This window comes from Perca fluviatilis, chromosome 3 (genome assembly GCF_010015445.1).
Source record: "Perca fluviatilis chromosome 3, GENO_Pfluv_1.0, whole genome shotgun sequence".
NCBI classification, from domain to species: domain Eukaryota; kingdom Metazoa; phylum Chordata; class Actinopteri; order Perciformes; family Percidae; genus Perca; species Perca fluviatilis.
The window spans coordinates 873,321-901,239 of record NC_053114.1 but is presented as its reverse complement, the minus strand read 5'-3'; the positions used below and the strand labels follow the sequence as shown (position 1 = coordinate 901,239).

Below are 27,919 nucleotides of genomic sequence, written 5' to 3'. Positions count from 1 at the left end.
GGATAGCAGCGTCAAAGTAACCTACATAGGGTTGGAAAAAGTGCATATCAGCCTACAAAGTTGACACAATATAATCAACAAACAACATCAGCATCCATTACATTACATCAACAAACCTTTATCAACGTTTCTTACATCCTCAACACATAGTCAACAGACTAGAATATATAACCAACCAAGGAATAAAGAAAGAAAGAAAAGAAAAAGGACGAAATGAGGTAGCCAGGAGTAAATGGATGCAGGTATAAAGGAGTACTTGTACCTGTTACTCCTTACAGATGGACATCTTAGACGGGAGCCAGACGGCAATGACTGAAATTCAGGGAATAAGGGGTGGGAACTGTTGGAGCAATTAGCATTAGCTTTCCTGACTATCTGTCCATGGAACAGGTCTGAAATGTGCACTGTTGGACACCCAATATCTTGTTGCTCATCTTCACAACTCTGTTTAGTGCAGTTTTGGACATGATGTTAAGATTTCCGAACCAGCAGAGAAGGGAGAAGGTCAGGACAGATTCAATATAAGATCTGTAGAACAGAATCATGAGGGACTTGTTGACATGAAACTTGGACAGTTTCCTCAGGCAATACAGGCGCTGCTAGCTTTTTTTGCATAATTCTTCAGAGTGGAAAGTAAATCTGAGCTTGTTATCCACTATGGTCCCAAGATATTTATAGGTTTCAGCAGAGTCTACAGTCTGTCCCTTGATAGAGAGGCGTCTATATTCAGCATTGGCCAGGATGAACAGGAGCTGCAGCAGGAGGTGTACGCATCCCATATCAAATATGCTGCCTGTCATGTACAGCATGACCACCATTCACAACAGATGGCATTGTAATCTGGTATCAAAGCCCATTAAATGCAGCTCACGGCACAATATGTCTCTCTCCCCTTCAAGTCTTTCTTTCTCTTTACCTCTAACTTTCTCTCTCCCTGCAGTGTGAGACATTTAGCATCTCCTTTCCTTTCCTTTCCTCTCTACATTGTAGTAATGAAAGGTTTTGACATCGAAGGTAAGATAACCGGCAGGATTGTTTTTCAAAGCCACTTCATCAGGAAGGTGGTCAAATGTACCGTAGGATGGGGTGTCTTGTTAACATAAAGATCGACTGCAGATAAGTAGGTGAATCAGAAAGAGGAGGTTCTAGAGGACAGTTGCACACGGTGGAAATCTGCAGGGGGCTGTTTAAATTGTTGAGGATCATGTCACAGTGGCAGATCCCATGACTAACACCATAAAGAACTGTCTCCCATTATTTAGATAGATGGATATTTATTTGTCCTTTCGGGAAATGTATCATGTGCCATACAGCAATCATCAGATAAATAAACTGACAACCATAATGCCACCGACAACAACAGCACTGACACCAAACAACCGACTACCTCAGCTTTATAGAAACATTCACCACTATTATTAAAGTGCTCTACATATTATAGGGTGTAGCATCCTCACACACATAGGTCCAGCTTGTTTGGCAGTGCAATAGTGGTATAGGCACATATGATCTGCAAGTTTGGTTGGTTCGGAGGGATGGCGCCTAATAGCGTCAGCCTGATGGTAACAACTCGTATCAGTAAATAGGGGATGTGATACATCTCTACTGGTTTGGATCAATGGAAGTACATTTCCAGGATAATTGCCTGACGGGATGTCACTCACCTTCCACTCTCTGTGTGTTGCCATTCTCAAAATCCCTTCACTTCGGTAAACAACAATCTTTGAGCTAGCAAGCTACATAAGTTACTACAAGTTTTTAAGAAAATTTGGATTGTGCAATAAAGCAGGCCTGCTTGGTTTTTGGGGGAAATGATTGTAAAGATTTACAAAGAAAATGTTTATGGCATTTCCTCTCTAACTGGGAGGTTTTGGGAGTGATTGGTGAGTTTGCTGTGGACAAAGTACACATGGCGATACACTGGTAAGAGCCAATGAGGTTTAACCATGTATCAGCTAATTTAAAATCTCACGTTACTGTATTGTGTCAACAGTTAACTTTATTTAATATTGTATGTGGCGTTTTCTATTGCGGGTGCAAATGTTCCACCAAAACAAGTTCCTTCCCGGGAATATTTAGCAGAGCCACCGTCACTGCGTCTGGACCATTGTGATTGGTTTAAAGAAATGCAAACAATCCAGAGCATTATTTTCTCCTATCCCAGAATGTATGTGTGGTGTAGCCAGACCTTCAGACTTTACTCCACTGTGCTGTGAAGATAGGTCTGGCAATGCAAGACTACCTCTCTAATAAACACCTGCCCTCTCTTCGCCCCTCAGGACTCACAGGTCATCGTCATGCAATTTCGCTGTTCAGCAATCGTACCGGAGATATTGACTTATCTTACGCAGTTTGTTTTTAATATTCACCAACAATGAAAAATACCAGGCAATAGAAAGTTAAAAAGCTCTCCACAAAGGAGCGATAGAAGAGGACCAATATATGTCTGTCCACTCTAAACTTCTTGATAGCATCTGTGTTTGAATTCCATAACAGTTTGGCATCTATTATTGTTCCTAGTCTACCACTTCAGTAGCCTTCAAAAGATGATTTCTGGACCTCCACCAACCAACAAACTGATCTACTCACACACAGTGGCTGGTTTCATCGTCATCTTGAATCAAACCCCTGATTGTCAGTCATCAGCGAATTTTAATTGTAACATGATCAGATGTGTTGCTTCTACATTCATTTCATAGAGTAAATACAGCTGGGGAACTGTGCTACCCTGTGAAGCCCCAGTATTAGTGGTAATAGGAGAAGACACTGCCCCATTTACTCTGACACACTGTAATCAGTCAATCCTAAAGGAGAGATAACAATTAGATGTGTGGCATTCAGATCCTGTCCCAGTCTATCCTGTTACCATACTATTCTGTCCAATTACAATGTTATTTTACCTGCCCTAAAGTTTCGTATTAATCCTATTTTCTTTCCTATATCATTCAAATATATATCCTATCCTATTTAATTTCCTTTCCTATCCAAAGCCTATTTATTCTTCACCATTTTATCCAATCCTATATCCTATCCTACCCTATCCCATTTTAGGATAGGATCCTATCCTGTAGCACATTCTATCCTTTATTTTGAATCTATTCTATCCAATTCTATCTCCTGTTCTATCTTAGATTGCATGTCCTATCCTGATCTTATGCTATATAGTATCCTTTTCTATCCCATCCTGTAGCTTATTCTATTTTGTATTCTGTCCTTTTTGTATCAAATCCTACCTTGTCTTCTAATAAATCCTATCCTATCCATTTCTATGTTATCCTATGTTCTATTATATATTATCTCCGATCCTATCCTATCCTATCCTCCTATCTTGTCCTGTCCTACATTTTCTCAGCGTACATTACCTTCCAGAGTATAATTAGAAATATAACCTTATATACTTTACTTGTATAGTCTGCCTTTTTGAGATTTTGTCTAATGTGTGCGGAGAATGCAAAGTTTGAACGAGATCCAATGTATACCATTCCAATAATTGTGCATGTCTCCAGATGGGATGTATATTAAGTAGACTGCATATATGTGTGCTTAAGGTCTCCCACATTTGCATGCAGTATGGCTTTTCTGGCAGAGATCCAGTGCTATAGGATCACTTATTTGATTAAACATTATCATGCTCAGCAAGACAGTAGAGCTCTAAGAAGAGTTGAGGTATAACTGCTGACAGCAGCACAAAGCCTTGTGAATCATGCTAAGGTTTTATTGTCATAGTGAATGGGAAGATCTGCTCTTCATCTTATAGTTTCTCATGTGGAATAACCTTAAACCTCACTGTGATTAGGATTATTGTGATTCTTTTTGTATGTCAGCTTACATTTTATATTTTCTCCTCCCTTTTAGTGTTTTGTTCATTTTTTAATGGGTTCATTTTTCTAAGCTTCCCTTTTCTAACAGATGAAAACAAAAACAGAAAAGGCTGTGCTGTGAACTTGTTTCATCTACGATTCGCCTTGTTCACAGTGGTGACAGACAGTCCCTGAAATTGTTTCCAAAGTATTTTATTTTGACTCAAGTTTTGACTCAAATGTGCCAAAATTTCACCAATCAGTTCCAAAATGAAATATCCACTGATGAAAACTGAATGAAATGCTTATAAGCAGAAATAGTACATTAATTTGTGTTCTTTTGTTAGAGATAGCAGCTGCTGTGCAAATCAATCTTATTTACATTAAACTACTTATGGCTCAGTGAATACATGCAAAGAGTTGCTTATGACAAAAACCAAAGAGAATTATCACCCAGCTGTGCAATTTCCCTCAGCTCTAAACTGCATTTAAGTGTCTTTAGACTCATTGTTTTAGTTTTATGACTCGCAACTGTACTCTTTGGATTCACTGTCACCATTCTCACAATGTTTCTAGGTGCAGTAGATAGCTGTTTTCAGCAAGAAAGCTTTGATAAACCTACTCCACTACCTGCTCAGCACTAAACTGCAAACAGACAAAGTAAGCAACCAGTTGGAGTATAGTGGAGCATTTTGCAGCTAAGGAGCCAGATATTTCCCTCAGGAGTTGGTGGAGACCAAACAGAGCTTGTAAATATTGGAGATGCATCTGCCAGGCTGCCAGAAACACAACTTAGGTTTATGGACAACTATTAGCTAACGTAACAGCTTCATAAAGTGATAACTTGTTAACGTGCTATTAGCTGGTTCTGCTGCCCCCCCCCCAAGTAGCCCAACAATCAATTATTACTGCTTTAAGTTCTTGAATTCATGAAAACAAAGCGTCTACTCCACTTTTCAAATGGCCTGTTTTTAAGATTCAGAGCATTTAATGGTTGAATGATAACTTTGGGTTGACAGTGTTGACGTACTTTGCTTATTATCCCGCACAGATGGAGGTGTACAGGGTTGAAGGAGACATCCGTTGATGTGCAGATCCAGCGTTCTGAGCTACTGCTGAGTAACTCCAGAATGGAGCTGAATCCGGAGAGGATCATAGCCTGATGACACTTGGCAAAATGGCACACTAATTATAGTCATTTTCATTTTGGGCAGAAAGGCTTGAGCTTAGTCATGTGCGAAGTGTTGATACCTTTTAGAGCATGGACCAATGCTCCCACGACGTTTAGCCCTGCCAAGTCTCTGCTGCGGATTGGCTGAGCCTGTGGCGAACACTGACACTCAGAGGCTTAGGTAGTTTCCACCCAGGGCTGGATCGGCAAACCAGTGACACAGAACAGTCTGGGGGCAGCCTTGGGACGGTATCATGGCTGGGAATATTAGCAGCGTTAAAACACTCTGAGCTGATGGCTCTGGCATGGCTTCAGAGCAGCACAACTCATGCAGGAAGGGAACTAAATGGTAAACTGACTGAAAGTTAATTTTACTGTCTAGAACTGCACTTTGAGTTTAGTTAGAGACTATATATATATATGAAAATAAATTATTATAGTATAAAGTATCAGGGTTTCATTATTTTCACACAATGCAGTCAAGGCCCTGTAGTTTAGCTGTTGCACACACACACACACACAAACATATATACACACATATACACACACACACACACAAACACACACTGCAATAGCCTTAAGGCTATGTCTAGTATATGCAAAGCCCTCTTAACAAAATGAACGGTCAAACATTGTGAGACTTTGGGCCCTATCTTGCACTCAGCCCCAATTTGCCTTTGTACACCGACGCATGTATCATTCCTATTTTGCACCCGACGCACAGCGGACTTTTCCCTCCACAGACGCACGTCGGTAAATTAGGGAATGTATTTGCGCTCCCGGGGGCGGTTCAGCAAAAAGAGGAGGCGTGTTCAGGTGCAAATGTTCCCTGGTGCTATTTTGCAGTTTCAGAAAACAAATCCGCCACAGACCAAAGAAAAACCTAGTCTAAAGTCAGTATTCAGATGCTATTTTAGGGGCACATGCTTGGCCATAATGTAGCATGCGCAAAACGTGCATACACTTTGCTTCTCTCATCTACACGGATGCAGTAGTTCCCATTTTTGCAAACCATACATAATGGAAAAGGAAAAAGGAAAAATATTACTGAAAATGCGCTTCAGGTGTTTGGATAGGTCAGGAGGCACTTTACAGTACAGTCCTCAAAAAGTCGCAGCATTCTTTGTGGCTGAACTAGGCCGGGATTGTACACTCCAGCGGGATCTGGTCCGGGAGTGGCAATGCGCTCCTGGTGGAGTGGGTGGACGGAGATGGAGTGGGGGGAAGAGGAAGGCACCTGCACAACAGGTGCAGGTGGTGCATTTCGAGGCCCACGCTCCATGGCTGCAGCAATCCTCTCCAGACTTGAGGAGATGCGCCTGAGAGGCCGTAGCAACATCGCCACCAGGTCAAGACGGGCATTTTTTACTATGCCGCATCCCGGACAGCTCCCGCTGGCGTGCGCCAGGCAAATCCGCCAGGGAATGTGAGATGACGCTCTGATTGGTTTATTTCACGTTACGCCCAAACCACACCTAGATACTTCAGACCAACCCATTTTAGATTTGCGTCGGGCGCAAGACTCATTTATCCCGCTGTTATAATAGCAACAGCACCCGAGATCCACCCAAAACTTGCGTTTCACGTTTGATACTTGCGTTTCAGATCGATAAAATAGGGCCCTTTATGTGTTTCTCATGTCTTAACAACTTAGTTAATAACTAGGAACAATACTATTCTCTAGTAATATTATTAGAATCAGGAATAGAATATGATCCTCTTTTATACCGATTGTAAGAAAAATATGTTTAATTTGAAGAATGTTGGAGAAAAAGTAATGAGGATATCACCAACTACAGCATTCTCAGTGTGACTGTTATTGACAAGACAGTTAAGGGGTCTGAAGGCAATGGAGAATATTTAGGTAGGCATCATTAACTATATACTACGATCAGTACACAATAACTACTTACACAGTCTTTGCAGTCCTCTTAAAACTGGCCGTAGAATGCTGTAGCCCAAATCATGGTCAGGTCCACTGAGACCAGCACTTAGTAGAAGCAACTATTTGGCTGGTCAGTCCATATTTCGGGCCATCCCTCCCCTAGAGGATCAGTCCCTGGGAAACCTCTGATAACTGAAGCAATCAATTGAAATTTCATTTCTGCTATTTTTTTCATTTTGCTTTTGTACTGATCTGTACTCTCTGTCTCTCCCTCCATTTTATCTGTCCCCATGGATTTTCAGATGCAGTTGCTGGAAAAATTGGGCTCCGTCCTTAGTGCTGAATACATTGTTTCTATGCAGGAGAATCATTTTTAATATAGCTGTAATTTGGTCAATTTTGCCTGTCACTTTAATATCGATATCATATTCTCCAACTCACAGTCTCTGCTGTTAATGTAATTGAGACAAATTGTCACAATTTGCCCGGTTTTCATATTTTTCCAGTAAAAGTGCAGCGGAGAAGAACAGTGTGCCCATTTGTCTCCATGATGTTTCTATCTGCCAATATGAACACTGAATCATTTTTTAATTTTAAACTTTATACATCAAAGGAAGACTCCCTGATAATGCATGCATGCATGCTCATTTTATGTCTCGTGGCCCACACAGGGACGAAATAAGAGAGGAAAACGAGTTATAGATGCCTTTCTCCAACACAGCCTTTGTATGCACAGCAAAAGCTATTAGCGTACACTTGAAAGGCAGTCCCCACCGACTCCTCCCGTCAAGCTTCTCAGTGTCCATCACTGTGTGTGGAGTTGTACAAATATGAAGCAGGGTGGGGCTCAAACATCCCTCTATGGAGAAATAAAGGTGAAAGAAAGTACACTGTGCACCCCAGTTGGGTTTGTATATTAATACGGTTGGATGCCATTTCATGAATCAGATTCTGACCAACAGATGGAAGGCGGATATAATTTCATAGGCTCATACATTAGGAAGGAAGCATATACATCTGTCTGCCTGTGCATATGATTGCATTTGCATATAGGTAACAGGCGTGTGTTTGTCTCAGTGAGAAACCGGAGAGATCCTAATACTTAATTTTTATTTACACGCTTTGAGTGCCAAATAAATGTTGAGGGAAATAGCTTCCTTTCCTCTGGTTTTCATCATCGCCTCTTCCTCTGTGTCCTTTTAAAGCGTCTCAAGGCTCCATGTTAACAATGCAGCTTGCAAACACTTATGAGTCAAGGATAAAAAAAAAATACAAAACAGGTTATCTGATTGATGTAAGGCGTGTGCTTTAATCTAGATGAGTGCTACTTCACCACCACATCCCCACCCTGAAGTGTTTGGGCTGTAGAAGACTGCTGCTCTGCCTCTATAAAACTGAGAGGGATGCAGAATGTAGATCAATATCCTAGAAACACACCAGAGACATTCTATTTTATTAAACATTTTCCCATTAAGGCGGTGGTGCGATCGTTGTATATCATCCCAACAAAGTCGTAAATCACAGGCAGACAGCGGTATTGGAAACAATGGGCAGAATCAGAGGAGATTACCAAGAAACAGAAGATACATGGTGTTTGTGCTACTGGGAGCCTCATGTATCTTGTTCTTGTATTACCACATATTTAAGCTGAGGGATTGGTGTATTGCTAGTGTAGGATCAAAATCATATCATGTTCATCACAGCACAATACACATCTTCATGTCACAGGCATGGCTCACAAGCTAATCACCTCTTTCTAACCTTATTCAAGACAGACTGAGGTCGCATTGGTTGCCCATTCAAACCATGCTTTCCTACTGTTTGCAACTGGCTAGACGATTTCCTAAGATACAGAAGCTTATCAATGACAAAACTACTATGTGAGCCCAAAGCAGATTTAAAGCTGCACTGATAATTTATTTAAATCAACAATTGATTAAATGGATATGGATAATGTGAAGGGAGACGCTACTCAGCTCTACAAATCGTTCCAGCGTCTTTCAGCTCATTGTTTTGACTTCAGGACCCAGAACTGCTGTTTTGGTCTCAATGCATTCATAAATCCTTTTTCTAGCCGCATAAGGCAGCTGTTCTTGACAAAAAAAACTCTAACAAAAGCAACACATTCTCACACCTAACTTGTCACAATGTACGTTTAAACACACAGAACACAAAGCCCGGTCTCCTGAGTGAAAGTCCTATGTTGTTTGACCCATCCATCACCCAAACCTTCTTCCTTACGTGGATCGGTTTTTAATACTTCTCCCTATGCTTCTCCCTCGCTCTTAATACCATGTCATCTCACAGCACCGGGGTCGAGTAGCTGCTCTACCCGGTGCGTCCTATACAGATGTGGCAAGGTGGATTGTGGGTTGATATCTGACGCTGAGGGCCACTGAACTGGCGTCAGTATGTTGACTAGTTGGGAATGAGAAACAAATAGTAGACAAAATTTCACATAGTAGAACATTGAGTCGCTTAAGATAAAGATATTTCCCTCAAGAGTTGGTAGAGGCTAAGAGTACATATTGGACTTACATTCAACAGGTGGCCAGAAGCATGACTCCAAATGAATGCTAATGTTGCTTACAGTTTGCAGGTCTGATGACTTTCTGACATATGTAAAAGCAACTGTTTGCTTACACGGGCCCCATATACATTTTAAAGTTAATACTTCAGTTGTACAAAGTATTTATAGCTTGTTCTGCTGCCCAAGTGGCCACAATAAATCAATTACTACTGCTTTAACAGGACAAACCCATATGTGTTGGGGTACCACATTTTCCACAGTTAAATATAAAAAATGGACATGCTGATGGAGCATACCACAGCCTGGCATGATGTAGAAGACGGGCACTAACAGGGTGGCACTTTACTTCCCCGACAGTTCCAATGGAGTTTGCTCTGCTCTCAGTTTATGTTAACCAACACGGTCTCACAGCAGTTTGTGAAATGGTCATGTAATTTTTTATCTATTGATTTGTGTACACAGACACGTTTATCTCGTTTTTTTCGTAGTGGTCAGAACGTAATGGGAAGCATCTATACGGAGGTTGTGTTTAGGAAAAGAAGAACAGGGAACGGAAACGTCAAACGCGGGCCATGATCCCCGGTCTCTGGGGTGAAAGTCCTGTGTTGTTTGACCCATCCACCACACCAACCATCTCCCTGTGTGGATTTTCGGCATTTCATACTACTCGCTACTGTAGTCATGCTGTGATCATGAAAGATGCTTCCCATTGAAATACATTAGTTTAAAAAACGTGCTGACCACCACGAAAAACAAGATAAACGTGTCCGTGTACACGAATCAATAGATTAAATAACGTGACCATTTCACGAACTGCCGTGAGACTGGGTTGTGTTAAGATACAAATAGCCAATGTGAGAGAATGTACATAGACAGTACCAAGCAAACAAAGTCCCACTGTTTGCTCCAAAAAATCCTTCCTGTGGTCCCCTCTCATTCTGAATAGCACATTACGGCTCAGATTTGTTCTGTGCTCGCTCAATAGTTTTGTCACTAATACACTTCCATACATCAATAGCAGTTGCTAAAGGAGAACAGAGAGCTTTTCATTGGCTTTTAATCCAGAGCTATCCAGTTTGTAGAGCTCTTCTTTTGAATTCTGCCTTTGCACTGTTATTTGTTGTTTCTACCTATTAAGACATGAAAAACTGTTCCTTTTTTTCTGGTGCTCATATTCACAGGAGCTCAGAACAAGATAGCAGGTAGGGGTTCAGTGGGTTGCCCAGGGCTGCTTCAACACAACAGATGGCTGTTGCTGAGACCGAATCTGTTACTGTTTGGTTCCAGGGTGTTCTCCTCAAGCACTGAACCACCCTGCCACCCAGTTCAGATTGTACTTGGTTGGAGGCCATTTTCTAAAGCAGATGGAAGGTGGCTGTAATTTCATAGTCTTGTACTATAGACAGCAAGCTGGTAGATCTGCCTGTGCAATTTGTTTTGATAGTATCCTGCTCATTTCCTTTGTGCTTACAAGTTATTAATCAAGTCCTTTCAAGGCAAATTTATTTAGAAAGCCCTTTACGATAACAGAGCCATTATAAAATATTGTACAGATGTACAGAGAACCAATAATTAAAGAGAGCTACGAGAGAAGAAGAGGCAGAAATGAGAGAGCCAGACTTTCATTCTAATCGCGTTGCAAGTAAGAAACCTCACATCCCGTTTTCTCCATTGCTCAAATCTCCCTTTTTCTGCGCAATATTCATTTAGACAAAGCAGCGATTGAAATAATTGCACTGTCAGACTCATTGTAAGTCTGGCTGAGTCTACTTGAATGCCTGAGATGTAACATTTTAGCATCTCCATTACTTTTGGAATTATGTTGATTTTTATTTTTGTACCATTTTATTTGTGCATCCTCCGAGGATGTGGGAATAACAGGACAGAGATTAAATGCCCCTGTATAATCATGGCATCTTTGTTATTCATATCCATCTTTTCACAGCAGTCTAATCCACATGCATATTCAATGTGCCGCGGACAATCAGAGGTTCTGAGCAGACACCATGCTCAGGTCCGCAGGGAGGTTGTTCCCTGCTTCCTCTCTGCTGTTTGTTGACAGCAGCCTGATGACAATTGGGATAGTGCTAAATTCGATCACAGAGCATAAAGTGGTGCTGCAAATGAAAACATGTTGTGCTCACATAAATTATACTTTTTTTCCTATCACAATATTGCATCAGTTTCTCACAAGGGAATACAATATTGTTGAAATTATGTCCCATTGATGCAAGCCGGTCATATTGCCTTGTGTATTTAATCACTGTAGATGTAAAAAATCAAAAAAAAAACCAAAAAAAAAAAAAAAAAAAAAAAAAAAAAAAAAAAAAAAGGGAAAAAAAAAATAAATATAATAAAATGTAAAAAAAAACAACTGAAGATCTGAACAAGGTCCAGTGCATATAAGCTCTTTAAATATGATAGGAAAGTGCTCAGCTGTTTCTTATTTGGCAATCATTTCTGTGACTCAGGAAAAAAAAAAAGTATCACTTTTAAGTGGTTGTAAGGAAGAATGTGGTGTTGCTACTTCACCTGTCAGCTACTGAAGATCCTCAAGTAACAAAAATAATAAGTTTGTACCGAAACTCGGCCACTGTTGAGCAGTTTCAAGTGAAGTCCTGTATCGAGGCATCTAGAGAAATACAGTACATGATGGATAACAAAAAAAGGCTTTGCTTTCACCTCAGTTGTCAGTTGTCTTGCCCGAAACTTAAAAACTCTCTTTATTGAAAACTATAAAAACTTTCAGTTGCTAAATATCACCCCTCTTTGGTCCCAAGATAAAGATACGTCAATCTTGGCCACTAAATTCCTTAGGAAATGGAAAAAAGCTGTCTTATTTTCAGATGCTAAGATTTTAGCATTAGAGTTTTTTTTTTTTTTTAAGATATTCAATAAAAGAGAGTTTTGTAGTTTTAAAAACAAACTTATGTAGCTGTTGTTGTTTTTACTCCACTTACAATTCTGTGACCTTATTATCTTGTGGTTTGTCTTGTCACTTCAATGATAACGTTTTGTTCAGTACTTTTATTTAGAAATGTCTGTATTAGAGGTGCAACATGGTTTAGAGGCTGGCCAGACATGTGTTTGGTCCTCGTTGGATAATTGCCAAAGATTCAGCCGTGCTGTATCTTTGATCTGGAGCAAGATGGGTTGGTTGAATGAAGTGCAGACTCTTCCTGTTAGTCAGCTCTTGTTGCCTTTCTCTTTTCTGTGACTTGAGTTTTTGTGTTGCATGTCTTCTTTGACCTGAAAAGGTACAATGATGTTGTTATAATAAATTAAAAAAAAAAAGTTTATTCTGTAAAGCCAAAGTTTTAAACATGTGTCATTTCACCCACTGTTAAAGGCATATGCAGTGGAAGTTTAAGTTAATTGACTGGATATTTATTACAATTGACTGTAGTAAGTCTCTTCTGCAGTCTTCAAATGATTCATCAACAGAGAGATGTATTTGTTTTGCCCACCTGGAAATGTTTAATATAAAACACCAACACTAAAAGCTACATGATTTGGACTTTTACTTTTAGAATTTTGGAATATAACCTCACCCATGTTGTCAGTCTTTTGAAAGACCTCAACCTTACCTAATAGCACATGAGACCTGCCTGCTCTCCCGTCGCTGGGGTAACATAACATTACAGTGAGTAAGCAAAATTGCGAAGGGGAATCCGCCATGTCTGCTTGCAGGTCACATTAATGACTCAGCTCCCTGCCTTCACAATCAGCTACTTTCAGTTCAACACTAATCTCAACGTCAGCAATGTTACTCTGTCGGCGTGAAGCACTTACAGTACAGCTGCCACGTTTTCAGCCACACTTACTTTCACATTTGCAGACGCACACACAAATTTTTCCTTTATGTGGCGGTAGCCTTTTAGTGCCTTCACAGTTATTGTATGATTGTTTGTAGGATTTTCTCTGTGAATAAGTGACTACCTACAGTTTGAATGGGCTTATGAAACAGTGGTAATGTTGGCAGTGTTTAAAAGCACCCAATAACTGCCCCAAATCTTACATTTCATACTATTGCCAACAACACAGATTTAAAAGTTTGTCACCCTTGTATTTATGTAGCTCAGCTGACTTGTTCTAGTTCTAATAAACACATGCATGTTGGGCAGATCAGATAGCTATCCAATACCTATATGAAATATATATTAAAAAAGCTAAACATAATTCATCCAAGCATTCAAACAGACGCAAATCTGATTGTAGATGCATTTTGGCTAGATGTTAAAAATACATGCAACAAAAACAGCACTGAGCTGTTGTAGCATTTATCTGATCCCTGATCAGTTTGACCATTGAATGATCTGTGTGAGTGAGAGTGCAACGTGAAAGACAATACAACTTTGGTCTTGCTCATAGTTCATAAAAGCGATTCATCCATGTGTTTGTGTTCGGATAGTTGTTAGCGAGCTAGCTGTTATTGCTAACCTCTTACTATACTGCTAAAGTGCGAAAGTTATTCTTCTTCTTGTGTTTTTTTTAATCAGATAGCTTTAGATGCATTACCATCACCCTGTGGACTGGAGTAGAGCTGCCATTGATTTCCATGTGGCCTGGTATAACCGGATTGCAATTAGATCAGTGATCTGACTGATGGAAACGCATATATATGTATGTGTATGTGTCTATTTTATATACATTCTATCCGGATACGAGACGCTCAAAATGACAAATGTAAATGGGGCCAAAATGGATGGCAATGTTGCTTCCTGGAAACGGTGGTAAGCAGGTGCATTTTGTTTACAAAATGTTGATGCAAGCGATTGTGGATCAGCGGTAAATGGTCTCAGTCACTGCTTCACTGAGTTTGGATGTCCCAAACCATTTGGCAAATCTGAGCTCAATTTCCTGTGACTCTGCTCACATTACAATCTGAATTGCTGGTATTCTGTAATCATATATTTTAAGACTCATCTACTGAAAAAAACACCCTGAAACAGCATCACTCATGTTCTCGTACTGCTAACTGCTCCCACCAGCCTTCATAAAAACATTGGCAACACAGTTGCCAACAGTAAAGTCATGCACAACGGGGATCCACCAGTGCAGGTTACATTTGGCAGACCTGTATCCTCCTCTCCACCCAAGCAGGTGATGCACCCCAGAGCGCAGTGCTCAAATAAACAGAATGTCTCAGAAGCTGCCTCATCATGGTACACCAGATGCACTAGAGCCAACAGATATAATGGTACAGGCGCAAGTTTGCCAGAAACCAATTGCAGTAATGTTATTTCCCTGCTGTTGTCATAAAATACAAACTGCAAACGGATCTGATCGCAGAACTCATTCTGAACGATGAAATGTGAGGGCAATGCAAATCTTGGGCTTACCGTAGGCTACAAGATTGGTGTATGTGTATATGTGCATGTATATATGTATATTTATTTATGTGTCTCTATATCTATTTTGCTGTAGCAAAGTGCCAATCAAAAATATGTATGTGTATCACTGATTGTTGTGTTCATCATATTAATTTTAAATTTGACATTTAGGATAAAGTTCCTTTTAGCGTTTAATGATATTTACCTCTACCCAAAACAAAGCAATGAAGCCTTTGTCATGTCTACCGCTACATCTCCTCATTTCCCCGGCTTAATTGAAACCGGTGTGCCCTGCGTGTGTTGCCTATTTCATTTCCAAAACCATAACAAACAAATCATTTACAAATGCTCTCTTTGTCCTGAAGCTAATTTAAAGGCACCAGCATCCCACCACACAGAAAATAGTTTCCCCTTGGAGTCTAGAGATATTGGAAGAAGTAAAGTCATCTACAGTATATATTTGGTCCCCGCACATAGATTAAGCTTCAGCAGCCGCCTCTTGGCAATTAAATCTATCAGAGGGCAGAGAGCGCTCTGTCAGAACTGTTCCAATAATTGCAATTTAAATGACTATGGATTCAAAAAAACGTTGAAAACACATAACCAGTTGTTCTGTAACTTGGGACTGACTTTCTCCTGTCATAGCTCCTTGTTTGTTTTTCCTTTCGCCTCAGATAGACAGTCATTTATCATTCTCTTTCTCTCTGTTTACAGACACATAGAGAACTGGACGGGATTGCAGACTCTGAGAGATGTCGATATGGAGCTCTACACTGGACTACAGAGGCTGTGAGTGTTGATTATCTGGAGGGGGGGGGAGGCCGATGATAGAGACACTTCACTGTATTTCAGTCCCACTGTGTTGCAGATATGGAAAAGGCCAGTGGGACCTGTACTGCTGTTAATCCCTGTTTTCCATCAGGTTGCCTGCTTGCTAACTGCAGAGAGGCCAATGGTTTTCTCCTTGAGATGAGAGCAGTAATTTAGCTCCGAAACACAAGTGGCTGCCGATGTGGTGTCACCGGCAAGGCATCGGGATTTATTGTCCGATACTTCTCTGAATGTGACACAAACCCGGCTTATTCTCGGAGGAGATGACAAGGTGTTAGGCAGTGAAAGAGAGAAGAGGGAGTGAAGGGTGTGTTTCTGATCCTAACACAAGCTGATGTTTAAACAGGCTTTTAATTCTCGACAGTCACGCCGGTGGAACATCCTCTTCGCTTTGCTTAGCCACTGATCAAATAATGCTAAAAAGCAGCAGGGAAAATTGAATTAGGGGTCCCTGCTGTAGCGTTGTAATTTTTTTTCTCATCTCTTCACTTCTTAAAGCAATGTTACGCTCCTTTCCTTTGCCTTACACTATAAGGCCACATCCTTTACATTCCTCTCAGCCCGCCACTCCTCCCTCATCCGCTGCCGCCTGACCTCCTCTTCCTATTCATTTTTTTTTCTCTTTCCCTGCAGAGAACCGTATTCTCCTTTGCCCTCCAAAGTCAGAGCTGGCCTCTCCCCTGATCCCCTTGATCCCTCATCAGGGAGGCCAAGTGCAATATCTCCACAACTAAATTAGCATTTTTCTCATTACCACCACCTCTCTCCTGCTGCCTTGTCTGGGGACGCTGGCTCCTCCCTGGCTGGCGTTGGGCCTTCCTAGGGAAGGCTGTTAGCTTGTGTGATGCAGCCTTGTGGGGCGTTTCACAGTGTGGAGGGATGAGTGAGATGAAGTCCCTAAGATACCTTCCATCACCTCGTTTTACATTGTCTCTTATTCATCTTTATATGAATCAAATGAAAAAGGATGCAATAATTCATTAAAATAAACATTTGACTTATTGAATATTTTATAAACTGTAAAGTTCTATCCCCTGAATAAGACCTGACTGCATTCCTCAACTTAATTTTTTATATTCTATAAGGACTACAGTAGCTTATCTTCACTGTTCTACAGGTGGAACATTAAAAACCTTAGAAGACAAGCCTGGGGATATTGTATACTTTTGTTATCTACAAATTCCATGAAAAGACCAAAAGTCCATGTCTGTCCATCTTTCTGACTTCCCTGGCCTTTCTGCAGCACTCAACCCAAGGCCCATTGGTTCCTACTGGGGACATGCATCTTTGAAAATGGGTCACAAATGTATACTTTCATTTAAAAAAGACTAAATAATTTCGTAATACAGCTGGGCACTGCAGTTTTTGGCAAACATTTTTTAAAGAGGGGTAAATAGTGCATTTGTTTGGGACTACTTTCAGCTACGGACGAATACATATTTGTTGCACTGTGCACTAGTGAGTATGACGGTGTATGTGGGATTGAATCACAAACAAGTTAAGTGTGTGTGTGTGTGTGTGTGTGTGTGTGTGTGTGTGTGTGTGTGTGTGTGTGTGTGTGTGTGTGTGTGTGTGTGTGTGTGTTTTCATGGCAATAAACATGTCACCCATTGCAACAATGTGGCTCATTGATTTTGAATAGCTGTTGGACATGTACATGTATATCACACTTTGGCTACACAGCACATACTGTAGTTGTTAGTGGGATCGGTTCATTGCCACTTTTAGTCTTTTAATGGGAATTGTTGCAATAAAAAATATAGAATATAACCAGACTCATCCCTGTTGTTTTGGTGCATCAATGTGCCAACATGTGCTAAAATGTGTGCCTTTTATTTTCTACCCGTTCTCACTCCCAACTTGTAAAATACAGATGCTTGGTCAGTGGCGCTCAGCATCGGATACCAACGCAAAAAAAAAACTTCAGCGTCCGTATGGAATGCACCGGGCAGAGCAACAACTCGACCGCGGCGCTGTAAAATAACGTAGTATTAAGAGCGAGAATGGTAGCGAGTAGTATGAAAGCACATAAACCTAACTGTCCCTTTCTTGTGCCACATGTCAGTTAATTGTACGTCCTCTACCAGAGCATCAAGGAGTGATGCCAAAAGTCCTGACCAAGCGCGTCTAAATATGACGCTAAAGGAGACTTTTTGCATAGATAACAAACGCCAAAGGCACCTCACCAAGGCTTGCTTTTTGACGCGATGGGAGTGAGAATGTGTTGTTATTTAAAGCTGTTGGCAGTTACCAATTTCATGCTCAAGTCAGTCGGCTTTTTTCTATCTGGCCAATATTTTACAGGGTAGTTCAAAAGCACCCTTCAAGTAAACACGTTTTGGTGAAGTGCTGTGGCCTTTCATTGGTTCTTTGTGGTTTGGAAAACTTAATAACACAAAGATCAAAAAGGTCCTGTTTTGTGACTACTAAAATGTGTTTTGGTCCAGCCTCCAAATCTTTAAACTTGTTTAAGAGCTCACATTAAATGCAGCAAGCATCACACTGTTTACGGAGATGATTGTCTTCATTATAATTGTCATTACTGCTGGGTGGATAATAACCAAAGCTCAACAGTCATCCTTTCACATTGTTGTGCCAATTTCTATGGAGTGAAGTAATGGGGAAGTTATTCTCGTTAGTATTCTGGGGAACCCATCAGAAAGTTTCCAAGGGCCCAAAAACCCTCTCAAGGACCCTTAAAGAACTTTTGGGTGATGAAAGGCGACATCCCAGTCAAACACCACAGCGGTGTGATCAGACCTTTCGAAGGTAACAGCTGGATATAATCAGCACACTGCGTTATGAGGCGCTCACTGATGATGTCAATGACTTCTTTTGGAGAGAGACATCTGTGATTAAAAGATTAGAAGTCATTACTATTGTAGCCCAGAACAGTCACCCGACCTGAGTCGCTGGGAATTCCAGGACTCCTTGAGAGGATTCTATGGGGTCCCCAGGAAAATGAGGATTAGTTTAATTTTCACAGTTATTTCACTCCATACAACGCTGACACAATGTGGAAATGTGTTAGAATGCATGCTCTAATCCGAGGTTTCACTCGCTTTACAGTAAAGACACACAAGTTCACAAATCTTTCATCAAATGGTGGTTCAAAGTGAATTTCCATTTCAGTGCCAGCTCTGCAGGGGTTACACATGCAGATCAAAGTAGAAATAATTGGAATAGACACAGATTTGTTACAGTGGACTGCTGCAGCAGATGTGAAAATATGTAAAAAATAGCTTGAAATGCAATATAAGACCACCATTTTGTGCATTAAAAAAACAGTTTATTTGCTGTTTTATTCAAATGCCAAAACATTTTCAAAAGGGGAAAAGACACATAATGAAACAAACTTGGACACAACTATGACTAAAATGTTAAAAGGATTCAATATTTGTTTTTATAAAATGTGGGAAAAAACGAGCAAGATGTTGAGCAGAGAGGCACAATGAAATGCAGCAATAACAAGGAAGGGAAATGGCAAAATAAGTCAAACGGCCTTGATGCATGGTGATCATAACACTGGTACTGCGTGCATGTGTTTGTATGTGCCTACACTAAGAAGAAAAGACATGTCTTTGTTTAGGTTGTTTGTAACCCTAACCTAACCCTATTTTATCATTTTCTCCCATTTCAGAACTATCATGAATTGCAACCTGAGGGTGATCCAGGCTCGAGCGTTCGCTCAGAATCCACACATACGCTACATGTGAGTAAATATTCTATCTTTGACAACCATGTTTCCCGTGCCTTCAAAACATGTGTTATGATCTTTAATGCTTGACCGCTTGTAGCATATGGCTATAGATGAGTTAGTGTCGAGCAGAAGATGATGCAGTTGATACAGAGTGGCTTCAGGATAATTGTGGCGCTGCCATTACTGCCGCAATAGCCGCACATCTTAAATGAAACCTCCATTATTTGCCTTGGATAATTGGATTCCTATTTGCCCCGGTTCTTTGTGCTTTGGTAGAGCAACATGCCAAAGATGCAGTTCCATTTAGTCTACGCTCACCAAATGGATAATTTGTCCAGGAGGGCGAGCATCAGAGAGCTGTGCGAAGAGCAAAGTAATTTCTTTAACAAAGGCTGATGTGTCACCGTATGACAGCCTGTTATTCTCCAATTTTCCAGGAGTAAACACGGTGAGGAACTCAGTCACAGTCTTTTTACCTGAACACATTGCCATTTGCAATTTGCAGTTGTCAGCTGAGAGGCAGTTTGGTCCTCTTTTCTTCTGATGACTGCTGTTAGACTTGAATGTGTGTGTGTGTGTGTGTGTGTGTGTGTGTGTGTGTGTGTGTGTGTGTGTGTGTGTGTGTGTGTGTGTGTGTGTGTGTGTGTGTGTGTGTGATAGCAAGCAGCAGTTCATAATCTTGATGCTAAAGTAAAGAGGACTTAACCCGTTCTCACTCCCAACTCGTAAAATACGGACGCTTGATCAGTGTCTCTCAGCGTCAGATACAAAAAGCATCCTTCAGCGTGTGACTGGAACACACCGGGGCGCTGTAAGATGACATAGTATTAAGAGCGACAATGGTAGCGAGTAGTGTGAAAGCCCAAAATAGTTTGTTTGGGGTGGTAGATGGGTCAGACATCACAGGACTTTTACCCAGGAGACCAGAGTTAATGTCCTGTTCTTGTCCCACGTGTCACTGAATAAAGTCATTTTATAACCCCACCCATGATTTTTTCCTAAACCCAACTGTCCAGTTGTTGTCCCGCATGTCACGGAAACATATCTTTTTATAAGCCCACCCAAGATCTTTTCCTAAATCTAACATTCCTGTTGTTGTGCTGCGTGTCAGTTAAATGTACGTCCAGACCCATAGCGTCAAAAGTGATGACAATAGTCCTGACCAAGCGTGTTTAGGTAAAACGCGTTTAGATCTGACACTAAAGGAGACTTTAAGTGTCAATAAAAACGCCAAAGGCTCATGCCCAAGTGTTCGTATTTTAGGCGATTGGAGTGAGAATGTGTTGGATTTAGCACAGACAAATCTAGTCTGAGTCATTATCTTACGAGCTGACTTTTGGGTGTTGGAGTATGTGTTTAGACTTTTTTTTAAAGTATTGCTTGTCTCTTTATCTAGTTGGGTGACTGGTAGAGCTAATCGAGCTCATCAACATTTAATGAAAGTTATTTGAATCCTCCTTTCTCTTTAATTGTATCTCCAGAAGATGGATTAACTAACACAAGACTGCAAAGAAATACTTTGTAAAAGAGTGTAACCTCCTCATCTCTGCCTCCCTTAATCTTAGTAAAAAAACGTCATTGCTGTGCAGTGTTAGGGACTTAAAAAAAATCAAGATGTGCAAAAGATATAAAAAAAGATTAGGTGAGAGGGTGATGATGCATTTTTCCCTTTGTTGTAATGTTAAACAAAAGTGGGAATGTAAACAATTATAGCAAAAGTAAAATATTTCCACAAAAGTGTTATTTTGTCTCTTTAACTAAAGATATATCATGTTATATGAAATTTGTTCAAGGAGCTGTTACGAGCATATTTACATTTTATAGTGGCGGTGCCCTCTTGCTGCTTTAGTAAGGTGATGAAGTATAAAAGCACCAAATTCCACTTAAAGAGGCTGGTTGGGTTGATGCATGGGTCAAACAAACAGGACTTTCACGCAGGAGACTGGGGTTTGTGTCACTTTTGAAAAAATAAAACCGTCACGCAAAACGCTCCTGTATGGACGCAAAATGATCCTGTGGGTCGTATTTCCTGCCACTGCTAGGCTAACCTTAATGCTAAGTTATGAAACGCTTCTGTGGGTTGTATTAGAGGGAAAAAAACAACCTATATTGTTGTATGGATGAAGGACTTGTTGGATTCAGGCTAAGAATGTGATGAATGATGTCCTACAAATAGAAACAAAAAGATAAATCAAGTGAGTTCACTTCATCTTCACTTCTCCCACATGGAGGCATTTGCATTGTAACCAGTGAGAGCCCTAACCCAGACCGTCCATGACCGGTTCCTTTTGTGGTCTCATTAATGCAGACGGACAGTTGCTAGGTGACACAGAGGATGATGATGTCAAAGCAGATTAATTATTATGCCTAAGCTTAGCCTCAGAAGGCCGACCTCATTGATGTGTGTGTCAGACAGGTCTGCTCAAAGCCCGGGCCATCAAATACTCAACTGGTTGCTCCTTTGAGGAGAATTAAAGCTGTTCTCATGATCACATGTTCAGACATGTTAAAGATAGAGTAAACTAGGGCTTTGACAATAGATTTTATTTTCCTCTTTTAACAAAAACCAAAGTTGAATAATACACTTATATCACAATATATATTGACAATATATCAAGAAACATTTCTAAAAAAAAAAATGTTTTCTAAGAATGCACATCACATGTCAGTCTAACATTTATTTCCTTTGTAAAGAAGTACATAACATGTATTTTTTCTGCATGTTCTGCTTTCACTCTGTTTGCTGGAAACAGATATGATGTAGTCGCCATCAGCGGTACAGTATGAACATAAAATATTTAGGTGAATCATTGGTAAAAAATAAATAAATACATTGATTCTAGGGAAAAGAAAAATACGCTGTATCGTGATACAGAAAAATCATGATATATACAATTTTTGATTTTCTTTTCCCACCCCTATAATAAACCTTATGACTATAACTCACACCACTTCACACTTAACGCTCTCTTTTCAGATCATATTCTTCTACTGTGTTACATACCTTTTTACGTGACAATTGTACAGCAATTGTCCAATCACCGGTTAGCAACTGTAACTAGGCACAGCAGGCCTGTCATGTTGAAGCTGTGTACACGGGGCTGTAGTGAGAGAGATGCTCTTAATTCCTATTTGATGATATGAATTAGCTTCCAGACCATCAAAGCAAATATCAGTTTAGTGATCGTTTGTGGTGACTGCAAATAATGTTAATAACTTAATAACGTGCATCATTGTAATGGTAAGTTAAACATCAGTGCTCTTTCATTTTCTCACCATCAGGCTAAGCGATATCTGCAGTGGATGTGATGGTCATATGAACTCCTCATAAGTGTGGACGTGTGTTCCCAAATTCATAGGAGGTTGACTGAGCCAATCAGGACCAGGACTTTTTACTTATTTACTATAGCCAGAAATTGTGACTGGAAGTTGGAGGAAATGGAAAAAACAAAAACAAAAGGTCGACATGGTAACACCTCAATAATCAACCAAAACCAAGTAAAGCTTTTACATGAATTATTCAGACACAAATGTAAAAAACAACAAAAGGTTGTGTAAAACACAGCACAGCACTGACAGCAGCCTCACAGATGTCGAAGTACAGTACACAGCTTACAAGCTCTACCAGATATTCTGACTAAAACATCTGGCTGGTTCATTAGAAATGAACTCGGCCATATTTAATATCCTTTTTTGTAGCCTTCTTTATTTTCCTAACGGCTCTTGTCAAAGCATTAGTGGTGTAATTATGAGGTGACCTCTATGGGGCCACCTTATTTGAGCTCAAAATAAAGCTAATTAAGGTATACCTGTATAAGCTAATTACAGTATACCTGTATAAGCTAATTGCAGTGTACCTGTAATCCTGAGGGAGTTCTGTATTGTTATCAGCAAGATGTTGGTGCATAAAGGAGGTGCAGAGATTGAATCCATGCAGCAGCCAAGATGTTCAATAAGCCTATATTCTGCTGATGTGTCTCAGGGTTCATATAGTAAACTAAAACAAATATAAACAGGGAAAAAATATATTTAATAAACTGAAACTAAATCAAACTAAATTCTTCAAAAAAAACTAAACTGAAACTATATTTGCCAGGTAAAGAAATGTAATACAAATAAGACATACATGAATGTAAATACTTTGAGGTTTTTAGCTATAGTATTTTTGGAGACGGCTTGAGTTTCCGTCATCTCTCTTGACATTGAACTACAGAAATTGAACGGACTTGACGTGAGATGGTGCTGTGCCGTAATTGCTTCACATTGGACACTAAAGTAGCGCAAAGATTCAACATTAAACTTCATGGCTTTTTTCTAACCATGTATTTTGTATGTATAATGCAACTTTATACTTCTGAGTCATTCTTTTTTGGCTCTAACAAAAACAAATTCAATCTAAATTACAATAAAACCTAAACCTTTCTGAAAGACTGGAACTAAAACTAGCAAAACATACTATGAAAACTAACTGAAATAAAAATGAAATAAAATCTAATTAAAACTCAAAACTATTTTAACCTTGAGCTTCTGAGCGAGACACAGAAGCTCTGCTTTTCAAGACAACTCAGATGAGTTCCAGCTGAATGACATAAAGGTAAATGTACATTGTGCAAAGCTCCAGACAGTGATTAACTCTCCAGCACTAAATCTGTGTAACATACACTCATAACAAAAATATTTGAGCAGCACTCTGAATTAATGTGCTTGCAAGATGCAAACAGCAAATCAACATGTTATATTTACTGCTTGCTGATGCTTTTTTGTGAATCATTTACAATTAGTGTGACAAGCTGAGATTTCAAGACCACAGGTACTACAAGCAGCCATTGGTCAAAGGAGGGGCCAAATTGGCCAATAAGGGGGGGGTTGATCAGAATATAGCATTGAAAACCTGCTTAGAGATAAAGGAAATATTGGATAGGACAGAACAACACAATGTAATTTTGCTAAATAAAACACATCACATTCATTATTAATTTCCCTGATTTTTATTTTCAACAAATTGTGTATCCAAATATACACATTTTCTGTGGGCTCTTAAGGCAAAAATTTGGATAGTCATCATGGAAACATTAATAGGTCATGTGACAAGGGCTGGGAAGATTTATTTTTCACAGAACCATATAAAAATAAAGTGCAATACACTTACAATAAACTTTCCTCAAACTTCAACAAAGAAAACCTTGCTGTACACAGTTTTCAGATAACAGGAAACAGAACAGAAATAAAGAAAAAGAAGTACACCTCATATCCTGTTTGTCTAATCTAGAAGTGTCAAAATGGCCCATTGAATTTTTAGGCGGGATTATTTGCCAGACTAATTCTTGGTCTAAAATTCACTGTGAGGATGCCAGGAAAACAGTGGCGACTAAGCTGGAGCCCCAGAAACTATATTTCCTGATGTTTTAAACAGAAAAGCAAGATCAAAATGAGTCATATGGGTAAATGACAGATATTTGGTTCATGGATAATATCCTCCCAATGTTGTAAATTCCATTCACCTCAGGTGGGGTTATTTGTTACATAAAGTGCAAAGACATATAATAAAATGGTCTAAATAATTAAAACCCATTGAAATATTAATACAGTTCTTCCTAAGTTAACATTCAAGTCATATCTAGTCATATAACCATTCTCTAAAGGCTCTGAGTTTACCCTGATCGTTTTTCCGAGAGTTTTTTCATGATAGGGTGAGGGAAATGTTTGCTAACTTAACCCATAAGTGCATACATATTTCTTTGGGGGTTTTGTCTTAAAACAGACCACTCATCAAGTTAATATATTAACATGTTTGTCTCAGTGGCACCAGTGACTCAGCAGCAAGTCCCATCTCAACAATTGTTGTGGCTGGATAAAAGTGATGAAACAGCCTTGAACCTCTTTAGTACCACAAGGGGACATTAAAGGAACAATCAGTAATATTTTGCACGTTCTTTGCAGAAAATGACCATACTCAGCGCCAGTAAGTCCACAATTACATCAATGGCTGGGGAGATGTGAAGCTGTCTTTTCTGTACTCCATATTTTATTTCATGCATGTCCAACCTCTGGTCCCTGGACTACCCCGAATGTGTGCCACCAAACTTTGCTCAGTTTTATTTGTACATTTGTGGAAGAACATACAGCCACGACAAGGAAAAATTGTTCCTTTGGCAGTTTCACATCTTAATTTCACACCACAAAACAAAATGTAATGAGACTGTTTTCCAGTTCTAGCTCTTTGTTATCTGCAGGCATTTGTTTACGACTTTGAGAACGCCTTGGACCGCTGTTGAACGTTGCAATGTGAACACAAACCGACCAAAGGACAAATGCAACAATTGTATAATTTTAGCCCCTGAATGGGAATAAAACGAAAAAGCTACATGTACGAAAACGCCCTACATCTCCTTCAGAATGTGCTTTGAGATTACACATACACACACACACACACACACACACACACACACACACACACACACACACACACACACACACACACACACACACACACACACACACACACCTGGTGCCACAGAAGGTTTTGTGCTACATGCCCTGCATTGCTGCCATGCCAATGATCTAAAGGACATCATCTCGTGTATTGCTGCTATGGAGATTTATATTAGAGGAATAAATTGTGTTATCTCAGCATGGTGATGGGACTGTACTGGGTTAGCTTCATTATCATTTACATCATTAATTTTATTGCTCATTGTGGCCTGCTCTGTGTCAGTCTCTCCCACGCTCTCGCAGTTCTAAGCGTCTGAGAAGTGGTAATATGACCTTGCTCTGCTTGGTCAGGCAGGCAGAGCAGGCGTGCCATTGAAGAATGGTCCCACGATGCAGGATTGTGCATCAGCAGTTTAAAATGCAGCGCATTCATTGAGGCTTTGGGTCGGGTCATGCAGCCACAAATATTTTTTCCACAAATATTTTTTTCCTGTGATAACCGTATGTGTACTTGACCATTGACCTTTTACATAGCCCCCCTCACTTTACTGGGAGTCGTGGCCTGCTTGTTGCTCGGCCCTTAATGGAATACCATAATGGTCTGTATACTAAGACGCTGATTACTACATGATCCCCATTTTCAATCACCTGTTTCTGGAAAAGTAATTTTTGAAGATTTGAAATACAGAGTAGTACTGTTTTGAAAGTTGCCCTGCGATACGTTTAGTCCAGGATAAGTTGTCATCCTTAAAGCCTTTTCTCTCTTAAAAATGAAATATTAAGTACTTTCTGTAAATAATGTAAGTCACATACTCCCACTCTCTCCTGTCACACTCTTGATGTGGTCAGAATGAGCTCCTCCATGACATTCTGTGACAGCTGTAATTCTTTGCTGATCGACAGATTATTTTTATTCATTATATCATTATTATTATTTATTCTCTCTGGTTCTTTTTTAACCTTTAAAAGCAACACACACTTGCACGTGTGTGTGTATATATATATATATATATATACATACATACATACATACATACATGCATACATGCATACAGAGAGAGAGAGAGAGAGAGAGAGAGAGAGAATTTTGACAAATGGAAATGAACAATCAATATAAGACTGCAAAATATAAAAAATAAATGACGTCAACACTACAAATGTTAACTATTGTACAAACAAGGTGTAACGAGGAATAACTAACACCATTTCTAACCTCTTCAACATTGAAGTTGTCATGAATCTCATTGGAAAAAAGTAAAAATTATAATTCAAATTAACACAAAAAGATAAAATAATATAACAATTAATATTCAACTCTACTGAATCCTATGGGAGTTCTGCTACCAGTGCCGGCAGGTCACGCCAACCGTTATGCTAGCCGGAGCAGTTTAGTGACAATACAACATAACAGCCATAACTCAATGCTGACTGCAGAGGATTCAAGAAAAGAATCTGGGCGACCAGCAAGTCAACTTAACACTGTACAAAGTGCGATGAGCCCTGCATGACAGTGATATCAATCTTCTCATCTAACTCTGTGCAAGAAAGACAATACGGGTATTTCCCAAATATAATACTTGTGACTTTCATGTAACTTGTACATCTGATTAACAGTTGAAGACAATGGTGGACTGCTAGCTAGATGGAGACCTAGTCAGCGTAATTTTAGTCTCGCATTGCCAGACCTTCCTCCACAGCATTCTAGGATGAGAGAAAAACGTGCTCTGGTTTATTGGCATTTCTTTAAATGGAGCCACGGTGCCTCTGCAAAATAGTCTCAGGAAGGAACTTGTTTTGGTGGAACGTGGACGCTCAAAGTAGTTTTAGTCGTGCAACAGAAAACTCCGATTGGACAGATAGTCTAGCTAGCTGTCTGGATTTACCCTGCAGAGATCTGAGGAGCAGTTAACCTGAACAATCCCGGAAATAAAACGTCGTCGATATAGACTAGCGTTATTTTAACAGTCACTTCCTGTTCTGCTGCTCCCTTTGATCCCTCCTTGTTTCTGGGTGTGAAGACTCAGTATTCTAGCTCTCCTACTACAACATTCATCTCCCATTTATCCTGCACTCAAAGTACCAGGTGGAAATTTAGTCAATAAACAAAGACGCCACTACAAGCTCTTGTTCTTTCAACTCATTTCTGCCCCCGCTGGGTCCAGTTCTCCATGTGATGCTCCTGGCCGGCCAGGCGTCGTGCGCTGTGCTTGTCCCCGCCTGTGTCAACTTAAAGGTCA

General features: G+C 40.0%; 1 protein-coding gene across 1 annotated transcript in view; it reads left to right on the top strand.

Moving 5' to 3' along the window:
- Positions 1-27,919, top strand: part of ntrk3b (neurotrophic tyrosine kinase, receptor, type 3b) — a 215,393-nt gene that overhangs the window by 20,310 nt on the left and 167,164 nt on the right. Inside the window, exons 2-3 of the mRNA XM_039795075.1 lie at positions 15,434-15,508; positions 19,191-19,262. Coding sequence (XP_039651009.1) covers positions 15,434-15,508; positions 19,191-19,262 — 147 coding nt within the window. The remainder of the gene's footprint in view (positions 1-15,433; positions 15,509-19,190; positions 19,263-27,919) is intronic.